Source organism: Pseudonaja textilis, chromosome 2 (assembly GCF_049901715.1).
Source record: "Pseudonaja textilis isolate UNSWEBS1 chromosome 2, rPseTex1.2, whole genome shotgun sequence".
NCBI classification, from domain to species: domain Eukaryota; kingdom Metazoa; phylum Chordata; class Lepidosauria; order Squamata; family Elapidae; genus Pseudonaja; species Pseudonaja textilis.
The window spans coordinates 228,211,089-228,229,454 of record NC_141991.1 but is presented as its reverse complement, the minus strand read 5'-3'; the positions used below and the strand labels follow the sequence as shown (position 1 = coordinate 228,229,454).

The window sequence follows — 18,366 nt, the reverse complement described above, 5'->3', positions numbered from 1 at the left end:
CAGTATCAAGTAATTGTCAGTACTTTATGTTCCTAAAATGTTCCAAGTTTTTTTTTCATATATTGCCAAAGATGGTATTACTTTAATTTACAAGCAGAGGCTGAAATGGTTACAATTGGCCTAGTGAGTCTTTGATTGGGATCAGTTTAAAATCAGTTAATGTAGTAGCTGAATAGGTTAAGGTTGTGTGAGTCTACAATAAAATCCTGTTGAAATTGCATCAGATCATTGAGACACTTTCTGTTATGTTTCTGTGTAGTTCCACAGGAATACTTAAGCATTTCCTTATACAAAATATTTCACCAAATTGACACTGTAGCCAGTGTTTTTCTTCTGCTACATTTTTTCCTTGGTGGCTCAGATTCCTCCTGTAGATTTGTGGAAACAGGAAGATGTAGAGCAAAGAAGAGGAAGAGAAAAACTGCACAGACTACCTTACAGAATTCTGGGAACAATTGTAAAAAAAACCTTCAAAGTGTACAAATGTATTTCAAAGTCTTGTATAATTCAGTATAATACTGTCAATTTAAAACAAAAGTTCTTAAGTTGAATTTACTTCTTTAAATTTTTCACAAAATTGTTAGCAAGGACACAGCCTATCTTTCTGCTCATGCATTATGACCACAAATGTGTAGGCCAAGGTAGCAGAATAATCTCTTTAATGTCAAATACAGAAATGACAGGTTTGGAAATACAAAGATTGTACAATGGGAGGTTATGAGGACCCTGTTGTCTGCCATGCCATCTTATGTAAATGTGAAAAGAGCTATCTGCACAGGTGCCAAAGAAGCTAGCTTTGGTAAATGTTGCTGACAAGGCAGTGGGAATAGAAGATAGTTTTCGATAAGGGGTGTCAAACTTGTGGCCCCTGGGCTGGATGTGTCATGTTGGCGGCGCCCCCATCTGGTTTAGAGAAGGAAAAGTCCGGATACGTCATGTGATGACGTGAGTTTGATACCCCTGCTTTAGATCCTTATAGGATTTTGAAACATGTTAGAACAATTAAACAAGCTGGGGATTTACCTTATATTTCCAAGATTTCTAGCAATGTAAATAATTTAGAAGTAACTTATTCCACAGTGGTATCAAAGATAAAATCATAACACAATGGAGAGGAGGGGAGTTAAACTGGAATGCATGAAAGATACTGTACTTGTTTTAATTTTCACTGCCTTAACACACATTCTATCAAGCCATTTCCAAATAGCATGAACTCTTGATTGGTAAATATTAACTTCTAAGAGACTATTTGTATCCAGAGAGCTTCAGGAACAAACAATTGGTAAGCTTAGCTAAAAATGACAGTATGGTTCATTGCAAAAATATTAATATAGATATTTGATATATTAATTTCTGTTAGCATTTGATATATATGTTAACATAAGGTAATACAGAGATCGGAAGCAATGTGGCCTTTTGATTTCAGACTAATGTTAATTGAAGAAACTTCAAGCTTTGACAACTTGAATAGCATAATTTGAAAATATGTATTTTGCTACAAATCGAACTGAATTGTGAAAAACATTGGGCATAATGTACATTAGAAAAAAATATCTGCAAAGAATTGAATAAGATGGTGCCAATGCCTTTAAATTGTAGGGACGGGCTTCAAAAGCTCACAACATCCCTCTAGAAATATAGTGCTGAATTACTTCAAGTAAAAATAATTAGGCTTAAAATAATTAAATTCTCATGGTAGAATTAATATAATTGTATGGCGGAGCTTAAACTCAGCTGTATTTGTAATTATAATTGATATATGAAATGTAACAAAATAATTTCAATAAGATTGATTAGAATCTATCAAAATATTGCTACTTATGCCAATATGAAATCTAACTACATTTCCTCCATCTACCGTTAAGAGGCTTTTGCTCATATTTCAATATACTTTCTGAGGATTGGCTTACTGCCTGAAGCATCATCGCCTCAAGGACAGCAAGGTGCTGGTGATGATTCTTTGCTTCCTGAGCTTTTGGACAACTCCTGTTAGAGGTGGACCGTTTTCTCAGGCAGATTCTCTGAAAACTTCTGCATGGCTTTGTGACTGAATTCCATACCGACATAATCAAAGTGAAGACCTGCCTTTGCCTTCTCACTGGCGTTTACTCTGTTATGAGGCTTGGGAAGTGTTCCTTCCTTTTCTTTTACAACTGCTTCAGAATACTCTGTGAAAACTCTCCCAGTTGCTGGACTTGTTGGAGGAAATGCCTCCAAATCATCCGTTATCACATAAAGCTTATCGGCTTCGTTCAGTGGTGCAGAAGGAAGCAATGGTTGTAAACTGGGTTTCAGGAGAGCCTGTATATACAATGAAGTGGAAAAGAAAATAACTTGTCACCATTCAAACAACATAAGTCACAAACCAGCCCACCTAACCAGTCCATTTGGGTAATTATATCCTGTGCAGGCTCAGAGCATTGGGTTAATTGAACATAAGAGTTAAGTTAACCTCGAGTAAGTATTGTGCATTGCTTTCTTATGGCAATATCAGAGTTAAAGGTATTAATTCCTAAAGTGAAATTAATAAGAGACAAATTGAAAAAATCACTTTTACTGTGATTAATTAATCATGGTAATGACACTGCAGGGTGTCTGACCTAATAACCTCCAGTTGTGGTGGACTGGAGGGCACAACATTCCTAGCCAACATACCCATTAGCTATGTTGGTTGGCAATTAGAGAGTAGAGATCAATTTATTCAGAGATGGCAGATTCATATGATTGACCTACTTAGGAACTGGCAGCTATTCCTTTGTCCAGTTTAATCATTTTTATAAGAAACCTCTTTCACCACTGTAGTACTAACTCAACAGAGCTTTCTTAAAAATAGCAAAATAATTCTCCACATTGAACTGCTCAGAATTATTCTAGACCCATAAAAGATGAGAGTGCAGACAGCAAAAACCCAACAGTATGTTGTTTCAAATACAACAGTGGAAAGACAATACATAAACAATTATGCTATACTATTTAATAATAGAACATAAGTCCACAGTATTAAAATGATGCTAAAATGCTTAAAAGAATCATACCACTGGAAAAGTTTTTTCTGCAACTTGCATAGCACTGCTATCTCTCGGATTTGGGACAGGTGGCCAGCATGATTTTCTTGATCTGAAAGTCCAAATTTTGTTGAAACATGAAAATTATGTTTAGTTCTTAAAAACCTAATCCTGCAAGTTTCACAATGAATTCAGTGTTAACAGAAGCTACAGCTGACCACCTGGCAGAAATGACCTTTTGGCCAAAGCATTTAGAATGGGCTTATCTGAGAAAAACCAACCAGCAGGTGCAATTTACATGCTGTAAATATCAATTTGGTGCAGTTTGTAAAAGTAACTCCTAGCTAAAATTGCACGAAATACACTATTTAAGCACATAGGGTATTTCCCCCCCTGCATAATCCATAACACGCTCACAGCAAAAGTTGTGGGAGCTAAGAACTGTCAGGATTGTGAGATTTATGTATTAGTTATATTTATTCCCAAACATTCATTTTTAAATTATTGTTTGATTCTTTCTTTTTTACACAGCATTTTCTTACTGGCAAATGACATCCTACTTAATTGCTCATAATGGTTTTCCTATTTGCCCTGTTCTAGCCAATGTGTCCTGATCATCAAACCCTTGACAATTATTTTCTGTTTTATTAAAACATTTATAATTCAAGGGGTTAAAATAGTTTTACATTTTATTGGTCTACATTCTCTTTTAAGCTGCAAGTAGTAAACTATCATTTCTGGTTATGGAAACTCTGAATTCCATGGTTTCTGGCAAACAAGATTCTAATCTGCTAGTAAAGAACTTGATGTAGCTTTGTAAGCTTTCTTGTGGGAACACAATAATCGCCTTTGCCCTTATTTTTGCTAGCCCTCTGGGTGCAAAAAGAACTCCTGAAATGTGTTGAGGTGACAGAAGCTTAAATGTGCTGGAACAAAAGGCCCCCATTGTCCTAGCAGGGCAGACCCCTACTCAGGAAAAAGTATGACTGCACTTATCCTTACTGCTTTTCTCATCATTCTGAATGAGAAATTGCAAAGCAAATGCAGAAGTGGAAGAAGAAAAGGGGGGAAAATGATTTTACATGATTTTAGAACCAGTTCATTTGCAATGGATTCTCTCTGCCCCTTTCCTCCCCATTGTATTGCACTTTCTTCTGTATACACCCCTCTGGGTGCTTATTCCCAGATGCGGGTTAACAGAGGGATAGAATTAAGATCACGAGAACTGATACTACCGATTTATAATGCCACACTTGGAATGCAGAAAGGAGCAACAAAGATAATGGGGGGGGGGGGCTGAAAGCTAAAACATATGAAGAATGTTTGCAGGAATTGGATATGTGTAGTTTAGTGAAAAGAAGAATTAGGGGTGACATGATAATAATGTTCCAATATTTGAAGGGCTGCCTGCCAAAAAGAAGAGAGGGTCAAGCTATTCTCCAAAGCACCTGAAGGCAAAACAAGAAGCAATAGATAGAAATTGAACAAAGAGAGAAACAACCTAAAACTAAGGAGAAACTTCCTGAGAGTAAGAACAATCAACCAGTGGAACTGCTTGTCTTCAGAAGTTGTTGGTATTCCAACACTAGAGACTTTTAAGAAGGGATTGGACAACCATTTGTTGAAAATAATGTATAGAGTTTCCTGCTTGGGGATTGGGGTTGGTCTAGAAGAACTCCAAGGTCCCTTCCAATTCTGTTAATAATGTTACTTTAATTCTTAACTTTTGTAGAGCTGGACAACAAGGTAATTATGAGTCCATGGAGGAGTGAGCAGAACCTTATTTTTCTTTTGTTCATGATTTAAAAAGTTTTGTACCACTTTTGACTTCCATGGCTTTTGTTTGCTAATTAACACAATTTGAATAAAAAATATGCAAAGCAATTAAAATATTTCTAGATCATGAAAATATAATTACCGTTTCAGAACGGAGGAACAAATTGTGATAGTAACAGCTGGAATTATTATGAGGCCAAGACATAGGCCAACCACCATTCCTTCAAATTCTCCTTGATCTAAGAAGAAATAAGCAACAGAAAAAATTGAGAAAAATCGCTCTAGGGAATTAACCTTTCTGGTAAAAAATGTTCCACTGAAATGTTCTCTACTAAGGACCTAACATATGGAGTTACTTATGGCCCAGTAACTGGTTAGGAGGTAATGCTATGCCCATTGTTGGCACAGAAAAGGTTGGCCATCTCTGCTAGGTCAATGTGGATTATAACATGATCCTGTGGAAATTCTTAATTTGACTAGATACACAGCCGGGTAACACTAATGTGGAACAGTAGAACACACATGAAAAATAATAAGTAAATGCGTAATAATAAAATATCAAAATACCATATTTCAGTGTAGTAAAATCTTGCGGCTGGCTTTGAGCTCCTTCTCCTTTTCTAGTGATGCCAGAGATGTGGACTGTATAATGGGTATTTGCCTTAAGATCAGCCAAGCGGTACTGTTTCATTGAAGAATTGAGAGTAACAGCTGCAATGGAAGGGAAGGACTAAGATGATACGAATAATAGTTGCTGCACTTACCCCAGGAGGGGAATAATTCATTACATGTGTATTTGGGTGATAGATCAATCTCTCCTAAGCTAGTGCTTCTCAATCTTGACAACTTTAAGATGGGTGGACTTCAATTCCCAGAATTCATTCAATACTATTCTAAGCGCTCAGTGATGCTTTCCTCAAATGATACATGGAGAATTCTTCTCTTAACATTTGACCAGTCATTGACTTTGTCTCTTCTCTTAATATATTTTACCTGTTAGCTTGGCACCTTTCTACATGTAGTGTAGAAGCTATTGTATTTTGTCTCCACTTACACAAAGAATCAAATGATCTTGAACAATTCCAACTTTGCTTAGCAATACAAGTGATTCTTGTTTAATGACTACCGATTCAGCAACTAGTCAAATTTGAATGATGAATGATGGCAATTACAACCAAACCTCATCAACGGTGGTCGCAGTGTCCCCACAGTCACGTAATTAAGATTTGCGACATTCGAAGCTGGCTTCTCACAAGTAAAATGAATGGGGAAGCTGCCAGAAAGTTAGAAGTTGTGATCATTAGAGGTCATCACTTAACTACCTGTGCAATCTTTGACTAACTATGACAATCAGAACTGCCAGAAGTATTGTCACTAAGCAGCACGGTAGTCATAAGGGGTTTTTACAGGGGTTTTTCATAAGGGGTTTTTACTTTACAGATTTTACCAATTAGCATAATTAAACCAGGACTATCTGTTACATGATATGAGCAGTCAATATATAGAATAGAAAAGAATCAGGAGGGTGCTGCTGAGGGTTCACAGGTGTTCCGGAGATCCTCTCTGCACAGTTTGGAGAATCCCCAAATCCCATTCCTTGCTGGCCCCGCCTACTGCTCCCCTCCCAGGAGTCCCCATGTGGCCCGTTTTGGATGCAGGTAAGTTCAGGGCGTGCACAGAGGCTCAGGGAGGACCTCCTGGAAGTTTGGGAAGGCTGAAAACGGGTCTGCTTCTGGCTTACAGAGAGCCCCCGGAGCTGGAGGGAGGCCATTTTCACCCTCCCAGAGGCTCGAAGAAAGTCTCTTGAGCCTGGGAGGGAAAAAATGCCCCCCTGCCATGGTGTAGGAGCCCCACTAGGCCACGCCCACCATGGCCTCGCCCATCCAGCAACTGGGCAGAGAACCCATTGCTAACATTTTTGAAGCCCACCCCCGAAAAGAATTCTTCATTGGCCATGTGGATTCTCTTTAAAGAGGAGCATCAACAGAACTTCACTGTGCTTTATGTACTATACCTGTCAGGGCTTCAACAAATCTACCCCCATTTAAATCATAAATCTCTAGCCGCATCTCTCAGAGTAAAAAAAAATGTTTTATTAGGAATGGGCATGTTGGTGTTAGCTGGGTGCAGCCTACACTAAAATAGTTCATTCATTTTCCCTTTGACCCTGGTCTTCCCCCATCTCCTGGATGTATATTCTCCAATGGGACACATCCATAGCCAAGAGTCATCAATCATGCTCTCCAGTAATATTCTTGTGCACCGACAGCTTTGGGCTGCTAAGGCAATTATCTAAGGCATTTGAGGAATGCACTGCTTTCCCCCACTCCCTTTCTGATGGCAAAACGACTAAAGGAGAGAGACAGAGGGAGAGGGAGAGGGAGAGGGAGAGGGAGAATGAGAGAGAGAGAAAGAAAATGAGAATATATATATTTGACCATTATTTCTTAGCTGACTACAAGACACTGTCAAGGTCTCTTTCTTTTTAAATTCCAGTTTAGGTATATTTGTTCCTAAATTCCAGTTTAGGTATATTTGTTCCCTTCTTTCTCCCTTTTTACCCTGTCCAAGCTGCTTTTCTTTTCTCTTTCTGTCTTTCCTCTCTCTGAGTTCTTTTAATTTCGCAACTGGTTTCTTTATAAAAAAAAAAGATGAAGGAGAGTTAAAGCTCTTCTGCATTTAGAACTACGACGTCTCACTTTCTGAAAAGACTTCAAATCCCTTCTTTGACATTTAAAGGAGAATATCTTGCAGTGTATGGATTCTAAGTATCTTTTTTCCCAGCGTTTGAAGTTAAAAGCATTTTTTCACTTAAATATTTTATTGGAGTGGAGTAAAAGATTCATATTATTTCAGAATAGTAAAGCATTTGCAGCATGTGGGTCATTATGAACATTGCTGATTCCAAAATCAAAATGCATACATGTGATTCATTCCTGCTGACTTTCCTTTTCTCTCTCTCTTTAACTTTAAAAATTAGGAGCCTGATGTTGTATGAGTTAAAGAAAATCTATTTCTTGTCACGCAAGCTTGTTCCCTTTTACATGTTTTCAACTGAAATTGTTATCTGCCTGTTATCACATCTGCGTGTGTGTGTGTGTGTTGTACATATGTTTTATATATATATATATATTATATATATATTCAGCTTTGTTGCCAAGATACTCTTAATCTTACATGGGAAAAGACCCGAACACACCTAGACGAACACAATACAGAAGCTTGATGATGGCAGATGAGATTCTGCCAAAACGTTGCTACAACTTTAAAAGCACAACTACAATGACGTGGGAAAATACCCGAACAAAGCTGAATACCATATATATCTATATATCTATATCTATATCTATATCTATATCTATATCTATATCTATATCTATATCTATATCTATATCTATCTATCTATCTATCTATCTATCTTTTCTTAAGTTTTCGTGGGTACTTAAATGTATGGCATTCAGCTTTGTTCGGGTATTTTCCCACGTCATTGTAGTTGTGCTTTTAAAGTTGTAGCAACGTTTCGGCAGAATCTCATCTGCCATCATCAGGCTTCTGTATTGTGTCCATCACAGACACCTGATGATGGCAGATGAGATTCTGCCAAACGCTGCTACAACTTTAAAAGCACAACTACAATGACGTGGAAAAATACCCGAACAAAGCTGAATGCCATATATATATATATATATATATATATATATATATATATATATATATATATATATGTAGATCTTTGGTTGTTCGGGTTTTCTCCCGCGTAAGATTTGAAGTATCTAGGCAACGTTTCGATGAAGTCTCATTCATCATCTTCAGGCTTCTGTCTCCAGCTCTGTGCTTCTCAGAGTAATGGAGATTGCAGCTGCTTCCTCCTTTTAACTGCCAGTGGGGGTGGAACTTGATTGGGTGGGGGCTTGGCTGTGTTCTGATTGGGTGGGGTGTGTTCTCATTGGTAGGGGTTTGGCTGTGTTCTGATTGGTTGGGGGTTAGCCGTGTTCTGATTGGTTGGAGGCGTGTTCTGTTCAGGAGGGGCTTGGTTGTGCTCAGGTTAGTTTTAGTTGCTGGGGATTTGAGCTGGAGAGTTGTGATCTTGCTGTTTGGCTTCTAGTTCGTGGTCCTGCTGCATCTTCATAGTGGGTGTTGGTTTGCTTCATGTATGGCTCAGAGGGGTTTGAAGTGGGTAGTGATGCAGCTGCAGTGCAGCTTCTGGTCCATGGTCGCTTTCTCATTTTCTGAATGGGTGGGAGTCTGTTTTCTACATGGAAGTGTGGTGGTGGCATCTTGTGTGGCTCTCATGGGTGTGGGTCCAGTGTCCTTCTTCATGTTAGGTACTCGTCTGTTCATGAGGGCGGGTTTCCAAATGGCTGGAAGGCGGGAGGTGTCATCTCGTTTGTTCATGCTGTGTGGGCGTTTTTCTATCTCTATGGCTTCTCTGATTATTCTGCTGTTGAAGTGTTCGGTTTTGGCGATAGTTCTGGTATTTTTAAAATCAATTTCATGTCCTGTGGCTTTGAGGTGTTGGACCAGGAAGAGGTCGCTTCTTCTTTTTGATTGAGTTCTTATGTTCTTCAATGCGTGCGCTTATTCTTCTGTTAGTTTGTCCAATGTATGTGTTAGGGCAGGCTGTGCAGGGGATTTCGTATACTCCTTGGTTTTCTAATTCGATTTTGTCTTTGGGGTTTCTTAGGATGGTGGATATTTTTTTGTTTGTGCAGAATGCTGTTTTGATGTTGTGTTTTTGGAGGATCTTGCTAATTTTGTCTGTAGTGCCTTTTATATATGGGAGGAGGGCTTTTCCGTTTTCTTGTTCTCTGTCTTGGATTTTGGTTGGGGCTTCTTTTTGGATTAGGTGGGTAATCTTCTTTCTTTGGAATCCATTGGCTGTGAGTACGTTGGTGAGAGTGTGTAGTTCGGTTTTTTGGTGTTGTTCATCGGCTAAGCATTTTGTTCTGGAGATGAGTGTCTTGGCTACGGAATTGTGCCAATAAAAGAAGCCTTGACAGCCATCCAAAACAAATACAACCCCCCCAAGCACATCCTAGATCTAACCAACCACTGCCTATCCAATACTTACTTCACCTACAATGGACAAAAATACAAACAAATAGAAGGAGCACCTATGGGATCACCCTCTCACCTGTCATCGCAAACCTCTACATGGAACACTTTGAAACACAAGCTCTAGAAAAATACGACCACAAACCCAAACTCTGGCTCAGATACGTAGATGACACCTTCATAATCTGGCCACACGGGAAAGAAAAACTGAACAACTTCCTCACATACCTCAACAGTCTACACCCCAAAATACAATTCACCATGGAAACAGAAGCCAACAATCAACTTCCCTTCCTAGATGTCTTGGTATACAAAAGATCCGATGGCTCCTAGGACACACCATCTACCAGAAGAAAACACATACTAACCGCTATCTACATGCACTCTCACACCACCACCCAGCACAGATCAATTCCGTAGCCAAGACACTCATCTCCAGAACAAAATGCTTAGCCGATGAACAACACCAAAAAACCGAACTACACACTCTCACCAACGTACTCACAGCCAATGGATTCCAAAGAAAGAAGATTACCCACCTAATCCAAAAAGAAGCCCCAACCAAAATCCAAGACAGAGAACAAGAAAACGGAAAAGCCCTCCTCCCATATATAAAAGGCACTACAGACAAAATTAGCAAGATCCTCCAAAACACAACATCAAAACAGCATTCTGCACAAACAAAAAAATATCCACCATCCTAAGAAACCCCAAAGACAAAATCGAATTAGAAAACCAAGGAGTATACGAAATCCCCTGCACAGCCTGCCCTAACACATACATTGGACAAACTAACAGAAGAATAAGCGCACGCATTGAAGAACATAAGAACTCAATCAAAAAGAAGAAACGACCTCTTCCCTGGTCCAACACCTCAAAGCCACAGGACATGAAATTGATTTTAAAAATACCAGAACTATCGCCAAAACCGAACACTTCAACAGCAGAATAATCAGAGAAGCCATAGAGATAGAAAAACGCCCACACAGCATGAACAAACGAGATGACACCTCCCGCCTTCCAGCCATTTGGAAACCCGCCCTCATGAACAGACGAGTACCTAACATGAAGAAGGACACTGGACCCACACCCATGAGAGCCACACAAGATGCCACCACCACACTTCCATGTAGAAAACAGACTCCCACCCATTCAGAAAATGAGAAACGACCATGGACCAGAAGCTGCACTGCAGCTGCATCACTACCCACTTCAAACCCTCTGAGCCATACATGAAGCAAACCAACACCCACTATGAAGATGCAGCAGGACCACGAACTAGAAGCCAAACAGCAAGATCACAACTCTCCAGCTCAAATCCCCAGCAACTAAAACTAACCTGAGCACAACCAAGCCCCTCCTGAACAGAACACGCTCCAACCAATCAGAACACGGCTAACCCCCAACCAATCAGAACACAGCCAAACCCCTACCAATGAGAACACACCCCACCCAATCAGAACACAGCCAAGCCCCCACCCAATCAAGTTCCACCCCACTGGCAGTTAAAAGGAGGAAGCAGCTGCAATCTCCATTACTCTGAGAAGCACAGAGCTGGAGACAGAAGCCTGAAGATGATGAATGAGACTTCATCGAACGTTGCCTAGATACTTCAAATCTTAGCGGGAGAAAACCCAACAACCAAAGATCTACATATAAATACCATGAGAACCTCAGAAAACATATATATATATATATATATATATATATATATATATATATATATATATATATATATATATATATACATACACACACACACACACACACACACACACACACACACACACACACACACATATGTGTAACACACACGCATATATCACACACACACACATATCACATATATCTGAATAGAAAACTCATTTAATAGAAATGACTCTGCCCTCAAAAAACGGGGTTCGGTTATCTCTTGTTTGCAATCTAGCTAAAAAAGAAAGTTTATCAGGTTTACCAGAAGTGAACATTGCAACATTGACTCATTAGTTATATTTTTGTGAGTGGCCTTTCCTGTCCCTTCCTTCTTAGAAGATCTTAATGCAAAAGGTAAAGTAAAACCTGAAAGTAAAGCTTTGTAACAACACTCAATATACTTTTTTTTCATGTGGGGACATCTGATTTGTTTCTGGAACATGATCTGAAGTTCTACTTTTTCCTCATTCCTTCCTAACCCACCACATTTAAAATTTCCTCTACATAGATATATAACATTATATACATTACATACATTCATACATTTATTATTATATAAAATAATAAATAAAATTATTTTCTACTAGGACCTTTGAGGACCTTCAGACATTAATTCAATTATTGCATTCCAACACAGCTGGGATATCAGCTTGAGAAAAACTGAAAGAATATATCCTTAGGTCATCGGGTCCTTATACAATTTTTGTATTTTATTGTGAGAGAATTTACAGGATATAGACAATATTTACAAATGATGCCCAATGTATTCACCAGTGCATCCAGCTCCTTGACACATCCACAAAACCTTCTTGCAAGTTCCAGTGCCTTGTACTGATCCTACTTTCCATAACATGACAAATGAACATTGGATTCTCAGTTTAACTTTTGCTTCTGATCTGACAGGAGCAAATGGCCTTAGGCAAGAGGTCTACATTACAGGATTATCCTCAACAGAAATAGGCCACAAGCACTTTGAAGACTCTGAAGCAGTGGTGGTATTCAGCCGGTTCGCATCAGTTCGGGTGAACTGGTAGCAAGGATTTGGCATGGGTCGCTGAACTGGTAGTAACTTCTGGCTGCCCACACCCCCAACCTGGTTGCCCGGTTGCCACTTGCTCGCTTGCCACGCCCACCTAATGGCCGATGCTCACTCACCCCGTCTGCCTGATGCTTGCCCGCCATCACTCCTTAAGGTATTTCTTTTTTTTAAACCTCCTGACAGGGTGATGCTGCAAAAAAGCCATGCCCACCCAATCACATGGCCATGCCCACCTGGCCACGCCCACTTGGCCACACCCACAGAACCAGTAATAAATTTTTTTGAATCCCACCACTGCTCTGAAGTCTTATAAAATGCTGAAGTTATGGAGCAATTTATGTATCACCTGCCTTTTGGGATTTAGTTAACCCTCTTCTTCCTTCTTAATTTAAAAAAAATCATTTAGGTGAAGGAAAACTTCAATAATGTAAACACAAGGCATAATTTCCTGAATATTTTCCATTTTGAATAGCACTTTTGTTACAGAGTGGATATATAATAAATCTTTTGATTAATTATGTCAATGATGTATGGCAATGAAGTAAATTACCCCAAGAGATGCTGTTTGTGACTTCTGTGTAGTGAATTCTGTATCCCAAAAGGAAACCCAAGCAATCTTTTGTAGGTATCTCAGTCCATTTCACAACAGCTGAATGTTTCGCCACAACTGGAATTGTTACATGAGCTGGACCTATCCTGGGAACTTAAAAAGAACATCCAAATCAATTTTCCATTTTCCAAAATTATTTTGATCGATTGTATACATTCCTGTGCTGTTAGATTTTGCAAAGTAAGAAAGAAAATTATTTGGTTATAGCTCCTATCTACCACATCAGTATACTCCAGGAATCCTGAATTTATTCTTAAATCAATTGCACTGCAACCCTCACCATCAAGAGTCAGCACACATTGGAAATAACGGAATTGTGGTCTGGCACTTCTGAAGCCTATTGAGTCACAGAAATGAATTTCAATTACTCATAATAGAATAAACATTGACATATTCCTTATAGACAGCCATATCAATTGGACTAGACTCTATATTGTTTGTGTGTGTGAATCAATCTGATAGTTCAATCTATCATTAATTCACAGAAGATACTCATAAAATTAACATCTATTGATCTTCACAACTGTAAGAAAAATATTTGCCCTTCTCCCACCTTCTGAATTTTTCATAAACTGCTTAAGATATTGTTTTCTCCTGCCCTGAGCTAGAATGTGGATGATGGTAAACCCTTTGGTTGATTATTGTCTGCTTGACTTTTGGGGTTTTGATTTCTGGTTACCTGCCCCCCCCCCCCCCATCTATTTTGTTTTCTTTATTTTTTAGCTGTAAGCCACCCAATGTTATTATGGAATTGGCATCCTTGAAATTGGAAAGTTAAATAAAAATAAAGAAATAAAAATACGAAAGGTCTAACTTTAGCATTTCAGTATCTCAATATTGGTGATGTAAAAAAATTCCATCATCAAATTCTCATCAGCAGAGGGCAATGATAGCAAATTAGAAACACAAGTCTATCGTAAAAGTACCCACACTGATCAAGTGCTCCATTACCAAAGTAATAACCCAATCTCCTACAAGAGTAGCTGTACAAGAACGCTATTTAGACAGGCACAAACACATTGGAGCGACCCTGAACATCAGAAAAAGGAAACGGATAATCTGCACAGCATCTTTCAACAAAATGGATACTCATGCAACTTCATTAAAAAATGCCTGACCACTCAACCCAATATAGCACAAGCTGTGAAAACCAAAATATCCAGCAATGCCAGTAGAAAAAACAGGAGTCAGCTACAACATATAATGTAAGCACTGTAGCAGCCATTACACAGGACAAACTGGGAGAAGATTGGCAGACTGTATTAATGAACACCAACAAGCAGCCAGAAGACATGACGAAAACTCCATAGCACATGGACAGATTTAACCATAATTTCAATTGGAAAACTGTGACTATCCTAGACCAAGCAAAGTCCCCAAATGCTAGACAATTCCTGGAATCCTGGCACTGAAACAAATCAACCATCACATAGAGATAAACAACATCTCTATATCATTGAAAAGAAACAATCATAAAGCCAAAAAGGAAAAAAAGACCAAAATTATTCCTCACCACAATCAATATCCAGATAAACAAAGATTTAACACCAAGATTAGCCCTAGATCAAGAATCAAGAAGTGAACAATACCACAATCAAGGAACTATTAACTCAAACAAACAGTAAACAATAGCCTAATGAAGCAACCACCAAGATCACTCCCATAAATACTGACACGGCAATCTACTAGTATATAAAATGAGAACAAAGCCCATTAGCTTTTAGCACTGATGATGTTATCTAGTTTGGTAATAACCATCTGCAAGAAAACCATCAAGCTCAGAAAGCAATAAAGATCTTATACATTATCAAAGCTATAAATTTTTTGGGAACAAATTTGAGTTTTCTATTCTCACTGACTTCTATATGACATAAATGTTAACGTTAAAAAGGTGTCTTAACTTTTGGTATTCTTCAATCAAACATTCGTAAAAGTCTGAAGAAAGCTGAAAACTATATACAGACAAGTTTAAAATTGGGAAATACATATTTAAAAAAAGCTGCACATCCAGGGAAATATAGATGTCAAAGAAAATAAATCTGCATTGGAGCTTTGGGTAATCCAAAGAATAAAATTTGAAAATGCAGAAGGAGGATTATAGAAGGTGTGCAAGGGAACTGCTGTCTTCCTGAATCTGCTGACAGAAGCAATTCTGCTAGGAGGAACTGCTGCACTAGATTTCATTCCCTATTTGCATTGCAGTATTTCATGGCAGAAACTGGAAAGCAGATAGAATTTATGTGTATGCTGATGTTCTAGATTAGCTGCCGAGAAAGATTTAATGTGCTTGATAAAGCAGCCAAGGGAACCTCCTCCTCTCCCCAGTCATTCAATTTCTATCATTTATTACAATTATTTTCTCTTTTAGTATTTATTTATATTCTTTTATCATGCTGACTTATAATATAAATGCAACAACAGCATTAAAGAATGAAGAAAATCGCAAGACACAGCAATAGAAATTAAAAATGGAAAAAGGAAAAGGAACACTTGGAAACTATATTATAAATATCTTAAGCCCTGCTCCTCTTATATAATCAAACACCCCAAACTGTAACACTGTAATTAGAAGATTGGAATGGAATTCACTAAAAGTGACAAACAGTAAACAAAGCAAGAAACTGCTGTAAAAATACCTCCTTCCACCGCATAGAAGTTGGCCACCGCCAATGTCTGTTCATCTTTTATTAAGTCCTTTCTTTGACAGTCCAATGCATGCAGCATTACTTCATATAACTGATAAGGTTGGAGGTGATCTAGGTAACAGAAATGTCATCACTTGGAAATACACAATTAAGAAAAAAATACGATTTAAGAAAAAAGAACTGGTTATCAGTGAAAAACAGATGAGACACAATAAAGTGGATAAACAAATCTGCTAATCTGCATCAGAAGTAAAGACAGTAAAAGTGATAATGTATAAATTCAAATAATAGAAATAGCTTGAAGGAGCTACTAAGAAGTAGCTTTGCCTGCACAAAGGAACTGGGTTCAATTGGGTTAAAGCAGAAAACAATTGACAAAAAGAAAGACTGGCAACCCAATACAGAGATTGTGTAGGAGCAGTTGCTGAAATGCTGAGTTTGTTGCTAGGATCGGATTAGTTATATCAAGAGACTTGAACGAGTTTGTGGATGTAATTTCAGAGGGCTTTTCTACGATCATGGAAGATGGGCATAGCATCAAGGAATTGGAGGGCAAAGATTGTTCCTATCTTCATAAAAGGGTGGGGGGAAGGCCCTGGATGATTAAGGAGTAAACTAATTTGATTGATGCGATGCAAAATTCTGGAACATATTAATAAGCAGTCTGTGAATATTTTAATAATAATGCCTTGCCTGGCAGGAGACTGTACTGTTTTAAGAATAAATGATGCCAAATCTGTCTGACCTTCTTTTTTGAGAGTAACCACTTTAGTTAGTCAGAGGATTGTAATGGACATAGAGCGCTTGAATTCAACAAAGAATCTCACAAAGTCTCATGAAATTGCATGAGAGAAAGTGATTTTATCATGTTTACAGGATTTTATTCCTTTTGTTTCTCATTAAAAATCTCTCAGTTCTCCTTTTGGATATCATGCCTTTGGCATCATTGCTATGGCTAAAAATAATGCAGTTTTCTTAATATATTCACTTAGCATTTTTCCAAAGTCTCGCTGTGCAAGTCTCACTGAAAGAGAAAGTGCACAGAAGTTCCACAAGGGGGATCCAGATATAATGTACAGTATCTTGCGTCTGTGCTCAACTTCTATTTGAAATATTCTGCTTTAAATTTGCATTTGCTGTTAAACAATTAAGATTATGCTAACTGCCCTGTTTTCTTGTTAGTTGACAAAATTTACAGTCCAATAAATACTTCAGTCCAGTAAAGCAAAGACCAGGCTTTTTAGATTACAATAGACATTTGATATCAGTTGGTTTAAGTGTATCTAATTCTATGTTAGATTGTGGTTGAAATCTACACTTATACCAGAACACAGAGCAATTCTAACATTCAGTGATTTTTTGATGCAGTTGGACATTCATATTTCCATTTCAGTCATTATTGTTGCTCTTTTTGCATGCATATAAATAAAACTGTGCAAGCCCAAACTCATTTTTAATTTGGTTTCTTAACATATTATAAAGTTGACATTACCAAGTATTACATTTGTTTCATTTTGACAGAAACATTTAGACTTCATGTCTTCTATTCCAGTGCCCCAATCAATAGCAAGGCAATCAGGGTTATCTTTTAGATTCCAGGTTATAATGGTATAATTTTGCTGATTTGAAATAATGAGATGACCAGGTAAATCTGTAAGAATAAGTAGAAATGTTAAGAGAATATTCTTCAAAGGAAACTCACTGTTAACCTCTCACATGGGAAAAATCTATATTTTTTTTCTGCAGAATAAGCTGAAAAGAGGGATACAAATGGAATAAAATACATAATATTCCATTTTATGGTTTGAGCATCAATGATACAGTCTCTAAACTCTAAGCACATTGAATTCTATGTTCTGTTATTCCATGAATTCAGAGATAATAAAACAGAAAAACCTGAGGCAATACAGCATTTTTAAAACATGATTTTCCATAGTTTGTTATCTGAAACTTAAAATACAAATGGAAAGGTTTTCATGATGTTTTTTAAAGAAGCTATTTTACCTGAATATGTTGATATGAAATCTGGAACCCTGTATATCACTGAAGATGACTTTCCATGTTCATTATAGGCAGTGATTTTAATATGGTAAGCTGCCATTGAGACATTTAGACGCAGCCAAGTTTTCTTTATGTTGAGAGATGTTATTCCATGGAAGGAGTCAAGTATTCTCTTAATATGCACGAAATATCCAATGGTATGCTTGCTTTCATCAGTCTAGGGCAGACAAATACCAGCACTGAACAATTAAGCACAATAGTAATATCATACATAGTTAAATTTGTAAATAATGCAAAAGTAATCCAAATAAATTATGTAATTTAGTTTTCATTGACAAATATAATTAACCATGACTTCATTAGATGTTTTTCAATGTCGATTTTTATTGGCTATATTATCTGACTGCCGTATAATTCAGTATTTCTATGACTTTATAGAATAAGGCTTAATTAGTTTTTTGGATAGAAACAAATGATGTGAATGTGGAAGCCTTCCTCTCATCTTTTAGCCTTAAACTTTCTAAAACAGGGGTGTCAAACTTG

The 18,366-nt window shown here is 37.7% G+C and overlaps 1 protein-coding gene across 1 annotated transcript in view; it reads right to left on the bottom strand.

Annotated features, from left to right (window-relative positions):
* Positions 1–650: 650 nt before the first annotated feature.
* Positions 651–18,366, bottom strand: part of LOC113444939 (interleukin-6 receptor subunit beta-like) — a 31,962-nt gene continuing 14,246 nt past the window's right edge. Inside the window, exons 7-14 of the mRNA XM_026713895.2 lie at positions 17,827–18,040; positions 17,315–17,473; positions 15,814–15,933; positions 13,118–13,270; positions 5,349–5,492; positions 4,924–5,020; positions 3,036–3,117; positions 651–2,301 (exon numbers count right to left, since the gene is read on the bottom strand). Of these exons, the coding sequence (XP_026569680.2) occupies positions 1,990–2,301; positions 3,036–3,117; positions 4,924–5,020; positions 5,349–5,492; positions 13,118–13,270; positions 15,814–15,933; positions 17,315–17,473; positions 17,827–18,040 (1,281 nt within the window). The 3' untranslated portion in view covers positions 651–1,989. The remainder of the gene's footprint in view (positions 2,302–3,035; positions 3,118–4,923; positions 5,021–5,348; positions 5,493–13,117; positions 13,271–15,813; positions 15,934–17,314; positions 17,474–17,826; positions 18,041–18,366) is intronic.